The sequence below is a fragment of the Acromyrmex echinatior genome, chromosome 3 (genome assembly GCF_024713525.1).
Source record: "Acromyrmex echinatior isolate Ae372 chromosome 3, ASM2471352v2, whole genome shotgun sequence".
Classification (NCBI taxonomy): Eukaryota; Metazoa; Arthropoda; class Insecta; order Hymenoptera; family Formicidae; genus Acromyrmex; species Acromyrmex echinatior.
In genome coordinates this window covers 9,843,380-9,863,156 of record NC_141854.1, presented here as the reverse complement: position 1 = coordinate 9,863,156, position 19,777 = coordinate 9,843,380, and the positions used below count along the sequence as shown (strand labels likewise).

Here is a 19,777-nt window from a genome sequence, read left to right as displayed (position 1 = left end):
AAAATTAAAGACCTCAGTGGCTTAAAGGCTTAGGACGCTTGCCCGAAAAACAAGAGATCCGAGTTCGATTCCTGGCCGAGGTAATATTTTTCGCAATAAGAATTAATCATTTACAGATTTTAATATGTCATTTAGCATTATTAAGATCGTTCAAAGATACGAAAAAGTGTCAAATTATTAAATTGCTAATTAATTTAATTCGTGATATTACTGGTAGTTTAGTAGAGTTAGCATTTCAAGACTGAAAAATCATTTTCGCGCACGCGTTTCAAAGGACTACATACATTGTACATAGGTAGTATATAAATTCACGCAGAATCATACAAGTATTTAAGATCCAGTTAAATCGTTTAAGGCATTGATTTAATTTTTTTTAATTTGTAAGAGAAAAGTAACTTTACGATGGTTATCATGACAGTTACTTAAAAAAATTTACTCCATCCGTCCGGTAGAGTGCGTCAAATTATGCAAATTTTGTAAAAAAAACATGTTCCTATTTTTGAAAAGATGCTAGGTAAGGATAAGGATGATTCAAAATCTATTGAAAGCTTTGTAAAATACATAGGCTTTACTCTTAAACATGAAAAAAAAAACTTTTAAATGCGACCATTTCTTGCGGAGTTACGTTTATTGGAATTTATGTTAGGTATAATATATATAACCAGAATATTTGTTATTTTTGTTGTATATTATACAAACATGTAATATTTTTTGAACATATTAACATGTCGACATAACAACTGCCGACGAACTGTACGTCCTCGCAAGCGACATTTCATTAAAGATACTAGTTCAAACCTTCACTTCATCTCCATCAGGTGCTTCCGTAGGAAAGAGAAAGATAGTTCTGCAGGGATGAGAGAAAGAGCAAGAATGCGTATGTGTGTGTGTGTGTGTGTGTGTGTGTGTGTGGGTGCGCGCGTGAGTGTGTGGAGGGAGGGAGGGAGGGGGAGAGAGAGAGGGAGAGAGAGAGGGAGGGAAAGAAAGAGAGAGAAAGGGAGAGAGAGAGAGAGAGAGAGAGAAAAGGAGAGAGAGAGAGAGAGAGAGAGAGAGAGAGAGAGAGAGAGAGAGAGAGAGAGATGTTACACTCGAGCATGCTCTACTCCAGAGTGTGTCAAATAGTGGTAACGCGCAGAAGGTGGATGAAGGTTACTAGAGCGCAGACGCTGCTAAAAGCATCGGGGATACTACCCGGTCCCGGTACGATATCGAAGTACCGGACAGAGCTGGCTCGTCCGCATTGCCGTATTCATCTATCAGTGTGTCACGTCTAGTTGGCGAAGCAATTTAGGGAACGTACATTCGGGGTCGGTATTGTTAACTTTGCGACTCAAGAGTTTTGTCGGAGAAATTATTATAATTATTAATTTTTGGTGACCTTTTTTCCGCTCTTGGCACGAAGTTAAGAAGTTAATTTTCACCTGTTAAACACCACTCTCTTTCTTTCGACGTGACTGTTTGCACGTAAGTAGCAATTCGAAGATCAAAATTTTCATTTTTTCGACATATATATATATATATCCATATATACGCGTGTACACATACTGAAACTCATCTATAGCTCAATAGCCTGCAAGTTTTTTCAAAATATAATATGGCCGAAAGAATACGTATAACTCTCCGGAACTGTCGGGATATGTACGAGCGTGTACAATATGAATGAACGTGAAATATTGACGAGATAATTGCAATTAAGTGTGATAACGCACTTCTTTTTTGTTTTTAAATATAATTTATTAATTGGAAGACGCGGATTAATGTATTATAGATATTAGTAAAGAATCCTATTTTTTATTCTTAATAAAATTTTAGTTTAATTTGGGCAGTCAAATATAATTATAATTGTTATATTATAAATAATTGTTATGTATCGGTCTTAATTTAGTTTTCTACAAAGAATGTCATAAAAAGTACTCAATAAATCGCGTCATAGTATTTATTAGGATTGTGAGGATTTCAAGTGTTAGCAATTTCTAATGATTATTTCATGGTATTTTAATATTAACTTAAGGTAATACTTAACAATAAGAATTATATTCAATATAATAATTATATTATGCTAAAGTAAATAGTAATTAGTTATATTTAAATATTATTTTTTGAAAATATTAGAGGTTAGGAGTTGCAGATAATTAAGTATAGACTTTTTTCCTACGAAATAATATAGCTGATATAAAAAGTTTGCTTTAAAATTTGTAATAAAACATAAAATCTCAATAAATTCGCTAAGTTTATAACGCTCGTTTTATAACGGATATCTATATGTCGAAGATTATATAATTTGCTGCCTTCACATTATTTTGAAATCAAATAGTAGGATTTCTGGCAATATCAAAAATAAAATTTAAAACTAGCGGAGTAGTTACATTAATTTTCATTAGTAGTCAATGTAATTATCTTATATATTCAAATAGTGATTAATTAATAACATTGATACTCCTGATATTATTTATACTTATTTTCAGCTTATTATATACTCTACAATATTATACTTCTGATCTATTACGTACAAATATTTTATGTATATACATAATATTATGTTATATACATAATTCATAAAAAATGATAATCTTTCCACATATGAGAGAGATTTGAATTTGTTGCTGAAGGCAACTGACTGTAAATCAAAATTTTAAAGATTCCTAGTGCACAATTACACAATCATAACGAAACGATTTACCTTCTTAAATTCTTTAAATTTGTCATAAAAATTTTATATAGAAATGTTTATAGAGATTTTATTAAAGACTCATTTACGTAATTGATTTAAATAGAAATAATATTCATTCAGTATTCAGTAAGACAATTTTTATTCAATAAAAAATTGTTATTGCACGCGTTCAATTATTAAGTGGGTTCAATTATTATTAATAAATTAAGATTTTTAATAATATATAAAGGGAATAAAAATTACTTTATGGATTATATAAGGAGCCAGATGATCAGATACTGCTACCTTTATAATTGGTACAAATGGTTGCAGAGTAATGACAATTTTTTTATGTAAGTTTCTCTTAATACAGCTTTATTTCTAAAAATAAAATAATCCACATCGGGATAAATTAATTCTCAATACCTGACACTCTAACTTCTGTGAGAAAATATTAGGTGTTGGAATTAATTCGTAGCGTTTTTTAATGAAAGAATGTTATTTATTTCACATGAGCATTAAAAAATACATTAATGAAAGTACTTCCCATCACTTGTAAAACGCTACGAATTAATTCCAACACCTAATAGCATTCGTGTTTATTTTTTTGCGGACTTATTAAAACTTAATCGGGATGTATTTCTATTTATTATTTTATATTTTCGTATATTTATGAGATGTGACGACAGCATTTCTTGAATACATATCTATCGAGGTCCATTGCTTTTGCTGCTCTCCCGCCAAGCGGAGATATCAATCATACTATACTTTATCGAAGTTGACGTCGGATCAAAATTTCTGATTAACTCTCATGTATATATTCGCGCGCGATTATGTTCTCAATGATATTTTCAACGCGATTTTTCCTTCCTACCCCCAAATAATTGTGCAGTTCCATTTGCACAAACACTTCGAGTTAGGTGACGATAATGAGATTGCATCGTGTATGTATTAAAGATCCGTAATCTTAGCACGCATTGATCGTAAACTGCGAACTTTGCGAACCACATATGCATCTTTAAAACCCGCCGACAGCAAAACGAGTCGCCATGTTAAAAACTGCTTGTTAATAAAATCCGAGATCAATTTCGCCGAGATCCAATCACTTCGAATTACGCAGCGGAGAGTAGCAAGACATCCTTTTAATAACTTAAAATTACATCGCATTTTGTCATTTTACCCTTAGCACCGTTTGGAGGCTCGGATTAAAGTTACTCTTATCTCTCTTAGTTGGTTTAATATAAACTAATATTGAGTTTCGTATAAACTTTAAGGGAGAAATCATACGTTTGGCGCGTATAAAAGACACGAGTAGATGCTGCTTCGATAGAAAGTTTCCATGTAAGAGAACAACATCTCAGATAACTGTACGCGTTTCTGAAACTTGAATTGACTTTTTCAAGTAATAGTTCGTCTGATACTATCAGGAGAATGCAATGCTATCAAATTTGAAATTTACTAACGAGGAATGACTTTTGAAAATCTTCTTTTCAAGACTTGTAAATGTTTACAAACTAGTAAAGTATAGTAAAGTATAGTAAGCGTTTTGAAAATTCGATCAACTTTAATAATCGATAAAGACATGACATGCGTGTTGTGATATATTCGAGTACTGTATTTGAAATATTGAGCAATATTTTGACCATAAAAATGTACGTGTTATGTATTATCTAATTATTACAGAAATGTAATTTTAAGTATCAATCTTAATATTTATTAGAAATTTTTAATCCTGAATAAAATTCAACACAAAATTAATATCGTAATGATTCTCGTTATCACTACTTTATTACCGTTTTTCATGACAACTTAACTGTATAATTGTCTTGTATTCTATATTCGTTGCGCATTTATTAATATTCATTTTCAGACAATATAATTAAATTGATAGAATCGTACTTGTGAAAACACAATCAATAAGAAATAAATTAATTTTCAGTCATCTATGATGTATACAAATTTTATTGTGTTTTTAACACATTTTCGTATGACGGAATTTGTAATCGGCTTGAGGTTACTACCTCAATGTCAATTCATTCTGCGGCCTTCCAAAAGTAACTTTGCTTAATACCTATTTACATAGTCTACATAATTTTAATTTTTGACACTTAAATCTGTTAAGTAACGTCGCATAGCTTTATTTTTCCTTCCGTGTATAAACTATACTGTACCAATTATTTATATAGCAAAGCGATAATTAAAGCCAGTAATTAGTAATTATTCGCATGAATGTGATGAAAGAAATCGGCGCCATTTGACCTATTGCTCTTCTGCCAAGCAGTTATGATAAATTGTGGCACTTTCATTTTATGGAACAATACGAATTTAAAATGAAAAAGAGCAGAAGAACATTTGCATTAGAGCAAAATGTATTATTTGGTCACATCTTTTTCATTGATTTTTTTGCGAAGAAATGTGAGTACAAATAGTTCTCTTAGCTTTGCAAAACAGTAATTATTTATCAATTTTTGATCTTTCAGTGGAAGTTTTTGTAAACTCTGACTTTTTTCTTTAATTTTTCAAATATTTTAATATACTCTATTCAATTTGATGTGCTACTATATCGTGCAATAGCATTTTTTGTATACAAAAAGAATCAAATTTTCGGTGAAAATAGAGACAAAATTAACATTGGCATTACTAATTAAATAATTTGATATCGCAAATCAAATGCACATCTGTGTTAAATTTCGTCTCTACTTTCACGAACATTTCGATTTTTCTATATGTGGAAAAAGTTATTTTTATTACACGATGTTATATTAAAAAAGCTATTAATAGCTATTATTTTAGCTATTATTAATAGCTCTTTTTTTATTGTGTGTGTGTGTGTGTGTGTGTCGCGCGCGCGAGACTTACATTTTTTCAAAATAAAAATGAAAAAGCTTTTTTGGAAGAGATCTTTTTTAAAGTTATTCTAACTGCAAATTAATAGAGAATGTCATTAATTTAACACATGCCGCCGAAACAATTCATTGTCAGACTTTATCGCTATAACTCCAGCCACTAATTAATTTCCTAAAGACTCGATTCCGTAGATACTGATTAAAATACATTTCGAATTTAACCTGCGCAATTCAATCTCATGTTGGACATGCCGCGATTAGTCGAGAATGTAAATCCTAATTAATCTCGACTTTAAATTGACGTCGCATGCATATAAGGTAACTCCGGTATATATGCCGCATCTATCAAAAACTTAATTTATTAAGTATTATTAATTTATTAAGTATTATTTATTATGTTTAAAGTAAACGAACTATATCAGTAAAAATTTTGTACTGTTTACTATTGTGAAAAAAAATATTAGAAATCCGAAATATTTATTTTTCATATTAAAAAATAAACTTTTTGAAATTCTTGCATTTTTGCCGTATATCCCATAGGGATGGGATATATGATTACTTATAGGGGAAGGGAGAGAGGTATGTATGGCTCATGAAAAGTTTACAAATAATGCATATAAATAAGACGTAAAATAACACAATAATTTATAAAATGTGTTTATAAAGTTATATTAAGAAATAAGAATGGTAAATATGTATATGAAATAATAAATAATAATTACAATCTTCCTACATATATTAGTGTTATGACATGAGGTACATATTTCATATAATGCGTTTATTGCATTTAGTGCACTGAATTCAATCTGCGTATAGTTGTATGTTTTGAGCATAAATCCCGTTCGCCAAAAATGCCATATATCCCAAACAAGTGAGATATACAAGACAACAAACTAAACAAAGAATACGAAAGCAAAACACTTGTATTTTGCTATACAACATGCTTCACTATTCCACTATACGTATGTATCACGAAATAACCACTAAATTTTTTACATGCCCCACACAAAATGATTTTATGTAGATTTTAATTTATGATGGTACTTAATTTATGATGGTACTTATTACAGTGACAAATCGATTAAACTCACAATAATTTCATTAATATTAACAGTAAGGAACTGAAATCATAACACAATACTAATATAGCATAAAAGCATGTAACAAAGTAGTTGCAGGAAAATTATCCTCACTCTTTCTATTTTTTCTGACTTCTGTGGAGTAAATCCCAGCGAGGCGTGTTTGCCGGAGTTACCCTAATATAGAAATTTTTGATAAATAAATTTATGATATATAAAATGAAAACGTATTTGATGTATCGCATTTATTTCACATGCATATAGCACATTGCATTATAATCAATCTTGTTTTTTTACTTTATATGCGGAAAATAAAAAAAAAGTTAATCTTTACTCTTTCGACCTCGATTATAAGTTAGATTAGAATTCTATTCTTTGTGACCTTTTGTAAATGTTAAATTATATATTCCCCATATTTCCCTGATTACAGTATATTTATTCATTATTATAATACGTATACATGGTTTGATAGTGAAAATTTAAGTTTTAAAAATATGACGTTTTTTTTTGAGTGAGAATATGGTGATAATTTGTTAATCCAGCGATAACTTTATGAATGAAAAACAATCTTTCTTGTCATGTTGGTTTCCATTTATTGACTTTTGTATTTATTTCTTGATAAATTCTGACATGCGACCATTTCTTTTCTGTTAATAGTTAAATATTGTTTTAAATGCTTTAAATTTAATTTTTAAAGAAGATTTTTCACTGAATATTTTATTTAATAAATGCTCGTATGTATGTCAAAAGAAATATGTAAAATTAATATAACGAAAATGATTGAATTTAATCGTCCGTCTGCAATCTGAATCTTTTTTACACAAACTAAATTAAATTCTGAAATTTTATTTTTATTTTTGTTCCAATTTCAATTTTTATTAAAAAGTGGTTTTAACATTTGAATTATGAAATGAGTAATGTAATAAATAGAAATGAGTAATGTAATAAATCGATCATTTAATAAATACTATTTAATAATATAACAGAAAAAAAATTGAAAAAAATTTGATTTTTTAACTGGTCATAATATCTTTAATTATTTATTGCATTTTATCATTTTAAAGGGATTTTCATATCTTTTTTTATTCAAATAGTCAAAATTTACGCAGCTTTACAAGTTATACGTATTTGCACATTAAATAACGACCGGACAATTAAATAATTCATCATGAAATAAAGCTTTCGACAAAGTTTAGTTCGCTTAACCTGCTCACGAGGGCAATCACTACTTTGTATACATGTATAATAAAATTTTTTAAAGCAAAATTTTCATGAGATTAAAAAATCCTGGGATTCTCTATAAGTTAAATAAACTAAATTGATCCGTAGAATTTGCTTTAAGAAATGATAGACGTTACCAATTTACGTATAATCGATCGTAAAAACATGATTTGAAGCGTATTATTACATTCATTCATTTTCGTTGTAAATCGTGGAATAATTTGAAAGAAGCGAGAAAAATGTAAATCTATGGAACAACAAGGGCGTTCTCTCGTAAAGCGAAATGCATTTTCTAAGACTAATCGAAATAAAAGCTGGTCATAATATATTGTGCGAGTCCGTGAGTTTTATGAGCTGAGCAACACGTAATTCGTTTAGAAAGTCGAGCATAATTATGAACGAACAATAAACATCACGGGATGATTCGTACATCCTTACTTGCTTTTCAGGCAGAGCTGGATTAAGACTCGTGTTGTCCATATGCAATTAAATCATTACTGCCCTTATTCAACAATTTTTTAGGAATTCTTTTAAAAAATCCTATTTCTTTAAATTTATTGCCTTCATGCATAATTTAAATTCGATACACTTAGTGCACATTAAAGCAAAAATAAATTGATGCAAAAATATATGCTTAATGAAAATATAAAAATGGATTAAATCATAAAATCCCCAATACATTTTGTACCGTTGAGTGAAATCTGTATCTTATAATTTTTTTACATAAATTAAATTAGTGTACGACAATTTTAATATGCATTAGTGTGGATCCAATCGAATTCGCTATTAAATTAGCCTAGGCGCTAATACGTCATTCTCTGAGATTTTCCTTTGGTAGAACAAAATCGGAATTAAACAAACGTAAAACCTCGAGTGGATAATTTTCTTAATTATTCACGTCTGATAAAAGCTAATAATTTTTTAGAAATCCTTTTAAAAATATTGCTTCCCTAAACCAACTGCCCCTATTTATAATATTTATATTAATTTATAAAGTTCGGATTTAGCTACGCTCGTTAAATTGCACAATGATAACAAAAGTTGAAATTACCAATAATCGAGCAAATAAGGTATTAGAAATTGTATTGAAATATAGTATCAATTTATACGATAAAAAAGAGAATAAAGCACGAAGTCAGTTATTTGAATCAGAATAAGTTTGTAGTTATTCAGTTAATAAAATTATACATGAATATTTACTTCGTCCATGACCAGATACGCGATATTTGTAGGGTAACTGTATATGAATTTACTGTTAATATATTTAATGCTACTAATATTGATATATATAATTTGCCGATTAAACATTTATGAATGAACATCAGCGTGATTACTTTCGTTTATAACAGTATGAAATGCTACATGCATGTCATAGGGCGTACATTTTAGATGAAGCATTAGCTTTAGTTAATAATTTGACTAAAACGCTATTTTTTGATAAAATAATAAATATAAATAAATGAGTCAAGCGAGATGTTTATTGCTAATTGTATTAAAACAATTCCATATAAACAAGAATCACAATTCCATATAAACAATTCCATATAAACAAGAATCATTTCATTTTTTATCGACGGCGACAATAATTACACAATATGTCCGTTGTCATAAATTCGACAGTTAGAATAAATAAAACAAATGTTCTTATAATTTTCGCTTGCATGTTTTATATGAAGATAATGAAAACTCCTATAGACAGTGTATTGTTGCTTAATGTCGCTTAATTGATAAAATGATTGTGGTAAAATGATGATGATATTTTTTGAAATATTATACAAAATTGTATGTTACAAAATGAAATATATTACTCAAACGTGTGATGTGTAAAATTAATTCAATAATTAATAAAAAATCCATAAAAATTGTAAATAATATTTAGGTAAAAAATACGAATGCATTCTATTGACATCTTTTGTATAAATACAGATCTAAGTAAGAAATAGAATTAATTCATTACAATAATTATTAGGTTTTTGATTGCATATAATAAGCAATAAATACTTATTTAATTGAAATATTTAAGAATTTTATATTATTATATTTAAATATCTCTTTTTTTTACATTAATGAATAAAAAAATAATTATATTATCGTAAGATGTAAGGGGTAAGTAAAACATAATATTAGGAATAGGAGTAAATATTGTAAAGATTTCAGTTTATCAGAAATCTATCAGAAATGATGTATTTCGATAAAATCGGTTTCCGACGGTTTCTGATAGATTGAAATTTTGATATTTATTTCTGTTTTTAATATTTTTCTTTATTATGCGCAAAGCTTAAGGCATAGATTTGCAATTGAAATGATTCCATTTGTTACCAGCCGTAAATCTGTATGCTGAAAAATTTTAAGGTTAATTTCAGGTTAATCGATAATATGTAAACGATCGGTGCGGTTGGTTGCATAATGCGTTCTCGCCGCAATCAGCAAATTAATCATTAGATCCAATGTTTGCTGATTTGGAATCTGTAATCGACATTGCATACAACATTAGCGCACTTGTTCTCCACGTTGGCAGATACAAATAATTGCACACACACACGCGCGCGCGCACGCACGCACGTACTATTTATTGCACGCACATCAAACTACGGTTCTTTTGCAATGACACAAAAAATATTTTTTGTCACGTTGCAAGGTTTAAAGACTGTAATGAAAACGGGAGTAATTTAAATGATAAACGGATCGAACAAATAAACATCTGTTAATTACGCAAGAACGGCAAGCGAAAAAGACAACGCTTGGTACATAACACAGATGGATTTATACGTGCAACGTTTAATGTATCATTTTCCGTAGATTTTACATCGCTGAATCCGAATCTGGTAGTGAAATTTTGTATCACATTAGGTTTTTTCATTTCAGTTCAGAACAAGTAAAGTTAATATCGGATTAAAAAAATGTAGTTTGGAGACTTATTTGGATGCGCAATTATAAAATTCCCTAAATGATGATGAGTATTTAAGGAATAGTAAACGCGTGCGAAAATCTATTATTGATCAAAATAGGCAAGTGTAATATTATTTTCATTATAATCATTTTAAAGTACAAGATTCAAGCTTTAATTCAATTCCTATTGAAAGTCTCTAGCGTGTCAAGTTCACTTGCAACTGTTGTTTCAAAAATAGCCAAAAATGCATTTTTTTATACCTTGATCTCAATTTTTTGAAAAACTTGACGTGATACAAACATTTTTTCTGTCGAATTCAGTAATGGTAAATCTATTGAAGATGATACACCTCATTTATATTACACATCTAATGTCCATCTCTGTTTAATTAATATATTTAAATTGAGATTAAGTAATTAATCTTTTCCGAATTATATCACATAATGTTACCTATTTATATTTACTGAACAAAATTTTTAATATCTGTGATGGAATAATAATCGCTTTGAGTTAATTTATATTTATTTAGTTTTCATGAGCTTTACATGGTATAGATCGATGTCATAGTTGCTTAAATAAATGGGACACAGAATGTTTGTGTTTAGCCCGAATCCATATTTTGCCAGCGGGTCTCTTTCTATAAAATAATCTCTCGAATTATCCGCGGTTGCTGTATAATTTAATTTTGCGTCCGGTAATGCAATCACATCACGCAATTAATTCCATATTTAGTGATATGATACAATATTTAATATCCGCGAGTGTTGGTGTCTGCTTATTATGCACATTTGTGTCACCTAAATTTTTCATGTTATTTTCGTGTTATTTAAATTGTTCGATTAATTACGTTTAAAAATTAATTTAAAATCGAATTCTTATACAAAAATTTCGCTATCATTCATAAATGACATTGATTGTTGAAATACGTCTATATGTCTATGTTTTACGTAACGTAAAACTTGCTAAAAATTCCATCGCTAGAAATTACTCATTGTCAGTGAATTTTTCATGCGGTACACGTGCGAGTGAGCTCTCAGTCACTACATTATGAAATACGTGATAGTCGCGTTCTACATGTCTATCCGTTAACGATTTGTGTGTTATGAGTCGGTTTTTGAAATTATCAAAGATAATTTTATTGTTATCAATAATGATGGCGGGTATCAAGAAAATTCAATCTACCACAAGTATTGATTTCAATGGTAAATTGTAATCTTTCATGTATTGAAAGAACGAATTGAGAATATTCTGAATATCCTCAATAGTATCAGAAGGAGCTGTCAAGACAATGTCGTTCATGTATCGGTAAATAAAATAAAGGTCGAACCGATCTTTCTAAAGCTTCCAAATTTTGTAAAACTATTTTGGCTATAATTGGAGACAGAGGTGATCCAACAGGAATGCCGAAAATTTGCTTGTAAAAATTATTATTGAACGAAAAGAAAGTTGAATTCAAAACGAATTTATACCAATTATTTCTATAATTTTACATTTTTATATTCATATATTGTGTTATTACTGTTTTTATAGTCTTTGACTCTTTATAATCATGATACATCTACAACGAACAATAATTTTACACACTCATATTCTCGTTAAAAATTGAGCCTGCCATAATTCTTGAGATACACATAAGAATATTGCAGATTTTTCTATATATATATTGGTTTTTTTATCAAGATACATCTGTAACGGGCTGTAACATTACACATTCATACTCTCATTTGTTAAATTTGAACCTGTTATAACGCGTAAGATGCACAAAGGAACAGATATATTATCCGGACATCCACATGATGCGATTTTGCGGTTTTGCGTCTCAGTTGGTATTTTTTACATTGCTATTATGCCATTAGTTAATTCGTTTTTAATTTATTTAAACCGTTTAATTTAAATTTAACAATTATGCTTTATTTTATTTAATATTAAAAATGATCCAAGTAGAATCGAAACGCCGTCTGTAGGGTCGAAATACCATTTGTTATATCTTTGTTTTTAATTATACTATTTTATTTACATTATATTGTTTTTTTTTATGGCTCGTAGCCCTATCCAATATAATAAAAACATTAATTGATAATGATTATCCTTTGGATTTTATTTTTGCCATGATAAACAGCAGAATCAAATTACTTTCATACAAATATATTACTGAAGAAAAAACAACATAATAACAATAACAGTTTTAATAATCACAATTCAAAAAGCTTCTTTACTATTCCTTATATTAATATAATATCTGAAAAATTTAAAAATTTATCTCATAAATTTAATATTGCATACAAACCCATGAACAAATTTGATAAATTTATTAAAAAATAAGATAAATTCATCGAAAAAGACGTGTTAAAAAAAGAAGATAATAACAATGTAATATATAAAATAAATTGTCAAGATTGTGACTCTTCTTATGTGAGACAAACTAAAAGAAAAACTTAACACTCGAATCAAAGAACACAAAGCAGATATTAATAAACCAAATCTAATTTGTTATCTGTTGTATCTTGCCATTAATTAAACAAAGATCATGTTTTAGATTAGAACAATATTTTAATCTTAGATTCAGAACCATCGTATTACAAAAGAACAATTTCATTGGGATGATACATATTAAGAACAAAAATCAGGATTGAATAAGCAAAGTTACGCCGATCGATTATCATACTTGCCCCTATTAAACGAATAACCTCCTACTTACAACTTTCATCTCACTTCCCTAATTTTTCCCTTCTTAATTTTTCTAGCTAATATAAATACAGGAAGACAAAATACAGAGAAACACAAAAATTCTGTTAACAAGTTAACGTACTAAAAAGTTTCTCCCATTTTTAAAAATTCAAATTAAATTATAAAAAGTGGAAAATTGTAACTTCTATTATATACGAGCAAAGATATGTTAAGTAATCGTTTGTAGTATCTTTATAATCATGTATTAAAAAAATCTTTATAACTTTGTAATTATGTAAATTCAAATTAGAAAAATGTCGCTTTGCGACACGAGGATTTGCAATTAATAGCGGACTAATGTTGTAATAGTCACACAAAACTCAACCATTTCATAAGAACTTTATACAGTTTCATACACTCAACTTCTTATACTAACTGACGCACATTATAATTGGACTAAGATTTAATCTCTTGTAATTTTTAAATTGTAATTTTTAACTTATTTAACTTCTGATTTAAAATTTTATAGTAGAATTGTATATTGAAGATTGAAAATTGTATATTGATTTAGAATTGTATATTGAAGAAGGCCTAGTATCGGCCGAAATGTCTATGAATTTGAATTTGTAATGATTATTTTAAATATATAACATCGTAATAAATGACCGGCATATTGGCTGTATGCTCCTTTTTTAACTTTTGTTTATAAGTATTTAGTCATTCTTTACTTCTACATTGTAAACTATTATTATTATTTTAATTATTAGAGGTTTAATTATTAAAGGTTTATGTTTGGAAATAGAGTTATTGTTTATGTTTTATATTGCATTCTCAACTTTCATATCTATACATAATAATTCATTTCGTTTACATTTCAATAAATTATTATTATTATAACATATATAAAATTATTATATATTATTATTATGTATTATAACATATATATATTTATGAATAGTATAAAAAAATTACACGAATATTATTTTTATAATATGTATTATACAAAGGCATAAGAATTCAAATTTATGACAACATATTATGCATTAAAAATTATATTTGCATTTATATTACGATAGAGAATTGAAGTTCACGGAATTTGTGTAATTCTCAGGTCATCGTGTAATAGCGTTGGATACTTCGCACACATTTTATCGTACTACTGGATGTTATTGAACAGCTTTTGTATAGGAAAGAGGAGATTGCGGATGCTGAGAACAACCTTTATAATTATTCTCCTTTCAATCTAAAGTATTCTCAGATGATAAATTCTGACGAATCCTATAGATAAAAAAATACTGCTGTGAAGATTGAATCGTAAAAATAGGCTGCACATTTTAACGAAGTATTAGTATTATCTTGAAGAGTTCCCTTTCTTTCTCGACTATCACAATTTTTTCAACATTTATTGAAGTATATTACCGTTTGAGAAAAAGTATAATAAAATTTTGAAAATATTGCTGTCGGAACACAAATTTTTATGACACGTGTTGTTTTTTAAATCTTTGTTTCTAATTTTAAGTTAACAAATTGTTTGAGTTATTTCGGTAAAAATAATAATAATAACTTTTATTACTTTTAATTGTGATTTGTGTGTGTGCGTGCGTGCGTGTAAACCGCAAAATATTTATTAATCGTAATGTAATTGTTTATTATTATGATGTTATTCCTTTTCTTACAAGTGTATAAATTATATTATATGTATATATATATTATATATATATCAATTTGTACAGGGAGTTTCGTTTTAATTGATACCCTAAAATATCTTTTGCATAGTGCATTTTAGAGAAAAATATTTCAGATAAAAATTATATAGTTTGAAGGAGAACATAAAATGCCATTGATGGTACAAACGAAAAATAGTTCTACGTTATGGATAAACTATTCTATTTCATACAACGTTTCAGAATTTTCTAAATTTTCGAGTTGTCTCCCCTTGTAAGTCGTATCAACAATAATAAATTTCTATTCGCTTATATTAATCAAATATGTTAATGCCGTATGATAGGTTTCCTGTCATCTTATTACCGTTATTATTATAATGCAATTAAACATTTTAATTACTATTTATCGTACATACCAACATTGTTTTATTGCATTATAAATTTATTAAAATATAATTCAATATATGTAGATCAGCATTAATAAGAAAATACTAGTTACACATTTTTGTCATTATAAACCTGTGCAGATAAGATATATGTATAAGAAATGGTAATTTCTTTAATTCATTACTTTTTTTCGCAGACCTAGTAAAACTAGAGACGGTAGAAAATATTCAGTTATCTCAATTTTCATTAATTATTCTTTCCTTACTTGGATTTTTTCTTATTGTTAACACGCTTTCAGAGAAAACATTAATGAATAAAAAGAGAAAGTTTACAATATATTATTTGAAATAAGAGTTAAAATTAAAAATTGTATTGATATATAATGTTTTTTACAGTTAGTTAAAATATAAAATTTATTTTTTATAAATAAATTTTTTTTTTAAATAAAACGTAAATTTTTTTTACTAGAAGTTCTGTGGCACAAATAATGAAAGGGCGTCATCAATTTCGCCGTCGTTTTAGTCTACAACCTTCAGCACACTTAAAAGAAGGACAGGAGGATGGAACAACAAAGAACGTCAGGTAATGCAAAAGAGTTTTCTTCTCTCATAAATTTAATTTAATTAATTTATTTAAATAATACGCGGAACTCTCTTTCTCTCTCTCTCTCTCTCTCTCTCTCTCTCTCTCTCTCTCTCTCTCTCTCTCTCTTTCTCTCACGTTCATAACGTTCATATAATAAGAATTATTGAAACAAAGCAGGTTAATGTGCTTTTCCTTAAGAACAAAATTTTCATTTATATGAAAGATTTAAAAAAAAAGTTTTTTTAAAGCAACATGCAAGTTAATAACAAATATATATTTTTATCATAGAAATGAAAAACTAACGGAATCGAACAGTGATAGTGGAAAGTCGTCCGAAAGTTCAGTTCGGCATAAAATTGTAGTGATGGGCGCAGCAAAAGTCGGCAAGTCTGCAATCATTAATCAATTCCTGTACAATACTTTCACCCCAAAGTATAAGCGAACTGTCGAAGAGATGCATCATGGGAATTTCAACGTTTCTGGAATTCATTTATTACTCGATATCCTCGATACGTCCGGTTGGTACGAATTCCCTGCGATGAGAGAGCTTTACATCAAATCGGCTGGCGCCTTTATTTTAGTTTACGATGTAAATGATTCAAATACATTTCTCGAGGTGAAAACACTCCGCGCCCAGATACACAGCACAAAAGGAGAAGTTCCGATTGTGGTCGTTGGCAACAAAATCGATCTTGTAAAAACAGAAAAAGAGGTGAGTTTCAGTCGGATCAGACTGAAATTGTTATCTCTTAATCGGACCGAAACCAGAAATCCGACCGAAACCGTAATCGAATCAAAAACTTTTTTTCAGTTTTTGATTTAGTTTTCGGTGTCGGTCTGATTAAAATTCAGATTTTTTAAACGTTGTTAAATGTTTTATGAGAATGTTTTATTTGGAAGAATTTGAAAATCCGTAGTCGCTATTGAAATCTGAAAACAGAGTAATGCATCTTTTAGTTCACACTATGGAACGTACGAACAAACTTCTTAAAAGAGACTTTCAAATATTAATTAATTCAGAATTAATTATTTAATTCAGAAACTAGACATAGAAATGTAACTTGAGATTTTTTATTAGGGATGCAAGAAGTACAATATATAAAAATATACAATATATAAAAAATTCAAGCAAATTGATTGAAAACTTTTTTTATATAAATCGTGCATAGTCGTTTACAAAAAGCATAATTTCTTTTATTTACACAATTGTGAACAGAAATCAACCTCTTTTCCTCTTTTGTAAAAAAAAAAACATATTCCTCCATAAGAAATATTTCTAAATCAAATAATATAAATAATAATAAAAACATAAACATGTTATATGAATTTAAACATTCTTAAACAAGCATACAATAACATAAAATTTTAATTTTGCCTGTATATTATACGGTATTTAGGCACAGATGTCAAAGTATTAAAAATTTAATGACAAATTAAAACTGTGTGACAGATAATAAGAGGAAACTTAAATGTACTAAAAAATAAATAAAACTGATAAAGCGCGCATGTTAAATGTTATATTAGGTGTTGGAATTAATTCGTAGCGTTTTTAATGAAAGAATGTTATTTATTTCACATGAGCATTAAAAAATACATTAATGAAAGTACTTCCCATCACTTGTAAAACGCTACGAATTAATTCCAACACCTAATACATATTTATTGTTTACAATAGTGTAAAATGTATTGATTATAGGTGGAGACCGAAAGGACTAGAGAATTTGTAACTACGACATGGAAAAATGGCTTTGTAGAAGTATCTGCAAAGGACGACCTCAACATCTCTCAAATATTTAAGGAACTTCTTATCCAAGCGAAGTTGAAATATGATTTGAGTCCGGCATTACAACATCGCCGTCGACAATCTTTGCCGCCTCCACAACATTCAAACTCGCGCAGCAGCAGCAGTACCCACGTGCCGTCCGCGACTCAGTTACAACATTTGCAACAAGTTCATGAGCGTTCCGATTCCAAAAGGAATTCCTGTAGCCTATCGTAAAATGAGAACTCTTTAATATTGTCGCGAAATATTTTTCTTGATAATACCGAATTAGTTCAGTCCCGTGCAATTATCCAGTTATTATACAATGTGTCAAGCGATTAATTGATCCAAATTTATTTGAGGATTACAAATGTGATATGGACCTTGGATCGGTCACACGAAATTTGGATAACTCGCGCAAATCCGTGAAAAATATTCGATATTCACAATATCTACAATTCGGTATTTGTCCATAATGTTCTTTTGCTGTTTCGGAATCTTTAACGCATTAGAAATACGAATCAAACTTTCTATGAATATTTAACGTTAGTTGGAAAACATTTAAAAATGCTATTATTCTACGAAAATTTAAGTATTTATGTGTGTGCGTGAGATATTGATGCAGTAATATATATCTAAAGATATGTGTCGATGTGTTATTTTATTGGTAAAATAGCGATCTCATCAGAGTCCGAGTTTCACTTTAAAATCTTCTTAAAGGATTAAACAAAACATAAGACATCTTAAAGATCTTAAAGATGTTTTAAAAATATTTAAAAAAAGATGTTTTATGTCTCGATTTTGAAGTTTTTGTTGTCTGGACATTGACTTAGATATGACCCAGATAGAAAATGTTAGCAGACGTTACATGTCGACAGACTTGTAGCAGATTTAATCAGGAAATGTTAGTAGACTGATCACAATTGATGTCGCATTCTGCTCTTGTTCTACCGACAAAACCTGTTAACATTCTACGCAAATAGACTGGCAGCAGAAATCAAACAGAACCTGCTGATAGAATCTGATAGCAGATTGCAAGCAGAAACCGAGCAGAATGTGCTGACATAACTTGACAGCAGATTGGCAGAAACTGAACAAGATCTGTCATTTTCATTTAAATGATTTCTTATAAGACTTGGTTTCTTATAAGAAATTTTGTGTACATATATATAAACGGTTATATATAATTACACATAATTATATATTTATATATAAAGGTATATACTGACGTGAAAACTGAAAACAATCAATACAGTTTTATTGCTAAAATATTATTTAGCTTCACATTTCAAAATACATGAAAAATATACATGAAAAAGTTAAAAAGTCAAAAAGAAGTAAAATAAATATTCGGAGATTCAGAAAGCACATTCCGAAAGAATCTCTTGGGAATCTCTAGGAGATTTGCCTATTCGATTTACATACGCCAATTCTTAGACTTCTGGACGTTTTCTTCTTACGAGAAACAAGTCCATCTTGTCATTATTCCCATGGCGAGGTCATATATTAAAATGACAGATCTTGTTCGGTTTCTGCTGCCAATCTGCCATCAAGTTATGTCAACTGATTCTATTCGATTTCTAGGAGCTTTCTAATCTTAAGTGCTATGATCAAATATGAAACATATATGATGTTAACGTATGAATGTTATAAATGGATATTCTTAATAAATATAATCTGTACGCCGTTCTTTCATGATGACGTAGAAGAAAAACATAAATTAGAAAAATATATCATTATAAATGTATAACTAAACTGCGATTAAAGCTGGTTTGTTTATAAGTATATGTTTCTGCGATTTTTCTCTGTTTTTGAAAAACACATGAAAACAAATGTCAATTATTAATGTTTGTATCATTGGGTTACAAATTAATAAATAAAATGGGAGGACCCCATTTACCTACAAATTGATTGCCTACAGCACCGTTTGCCTACATTACCTCCCATTTGTCTGCACTAAAAAAAAATTGGTTATATGGACAAAATTTTTATGATTGATTTATTCTATGGTTGATTCAATTATTTA

At 28.7% G+C, this 19,777-nt stretch overlaps 2 protein-coding genes across 5 annotated transcripts in view; one reads left to right on the top strand and one right to left on the bottom strand.

The window, feature by feature from the left end:
* Positions 1 to 19,777, bottom strand: part of LOC105146410 (uncharacterized) — a 57,475-nt gene that overhangs the window by 10,902 nt on the left and 26,796 nt on the right. The window lies entirely within an intron of this gene.
* Positions 1,172 to 19,658, top strand: LOC105146321 (ras-related protein rapA). 2 transcript variants are annotated; one of them, XM_011056489.2, is made up of 4 exons: positions 1,172 to 1,464; positions 15,876 to 15,986; positions 16,278 to 16,701; positions 17,686 to 19,658. In XM_011056489.2, exons 2-4 carry the CDS (start codon positions 15,892 to 15,894, stop codon positions 17,986 to 17,988), a joined length of 822 nt encoding a protein of 273 aa, XP_011054791.1. In that variant the 5' UTR covers positions 1,172 to 1,464; positions 15,876 to 15,891; the 3' UTR covers positions 17,989 to 19,658. The 2 variants fall into 2 exon arrangements, with proteins under 2 accessions (XP_011054791.1, XP_011054790.1); XM_011056488.2 differs by having other exon boundaries at positions 1,173 to 1,464; positions 15,873 to 15,986.

What these genes read in the sequence shown, in the direction of transcription:
- LOC105146321 (XM_011056489.2), top strand. Translation starts at nt 15,892, where the DNA reads ATGAAAGGGCGTCATCAATTTCGCCGTCGTTTTAGTCTACAACCTTCA. An exon ending in GGAACAACAAAGAACGTCAG is followed by an intron (nt 15,987 to 16,277) that starts GTAATGCAAAAG and finishes TTTTTATCATAG; the next exon opens with AAATGAAAAACTAACGGAAT. An exon ending in TTGTAAAAACAGAAAAAGAG is followed by an intron (nt 16,702 to 17,685) that starts GTGAGTTTCAGT and finishes TATTGATTATAG; the next exon opens with GTGGAGACCGAAAGGACTAG.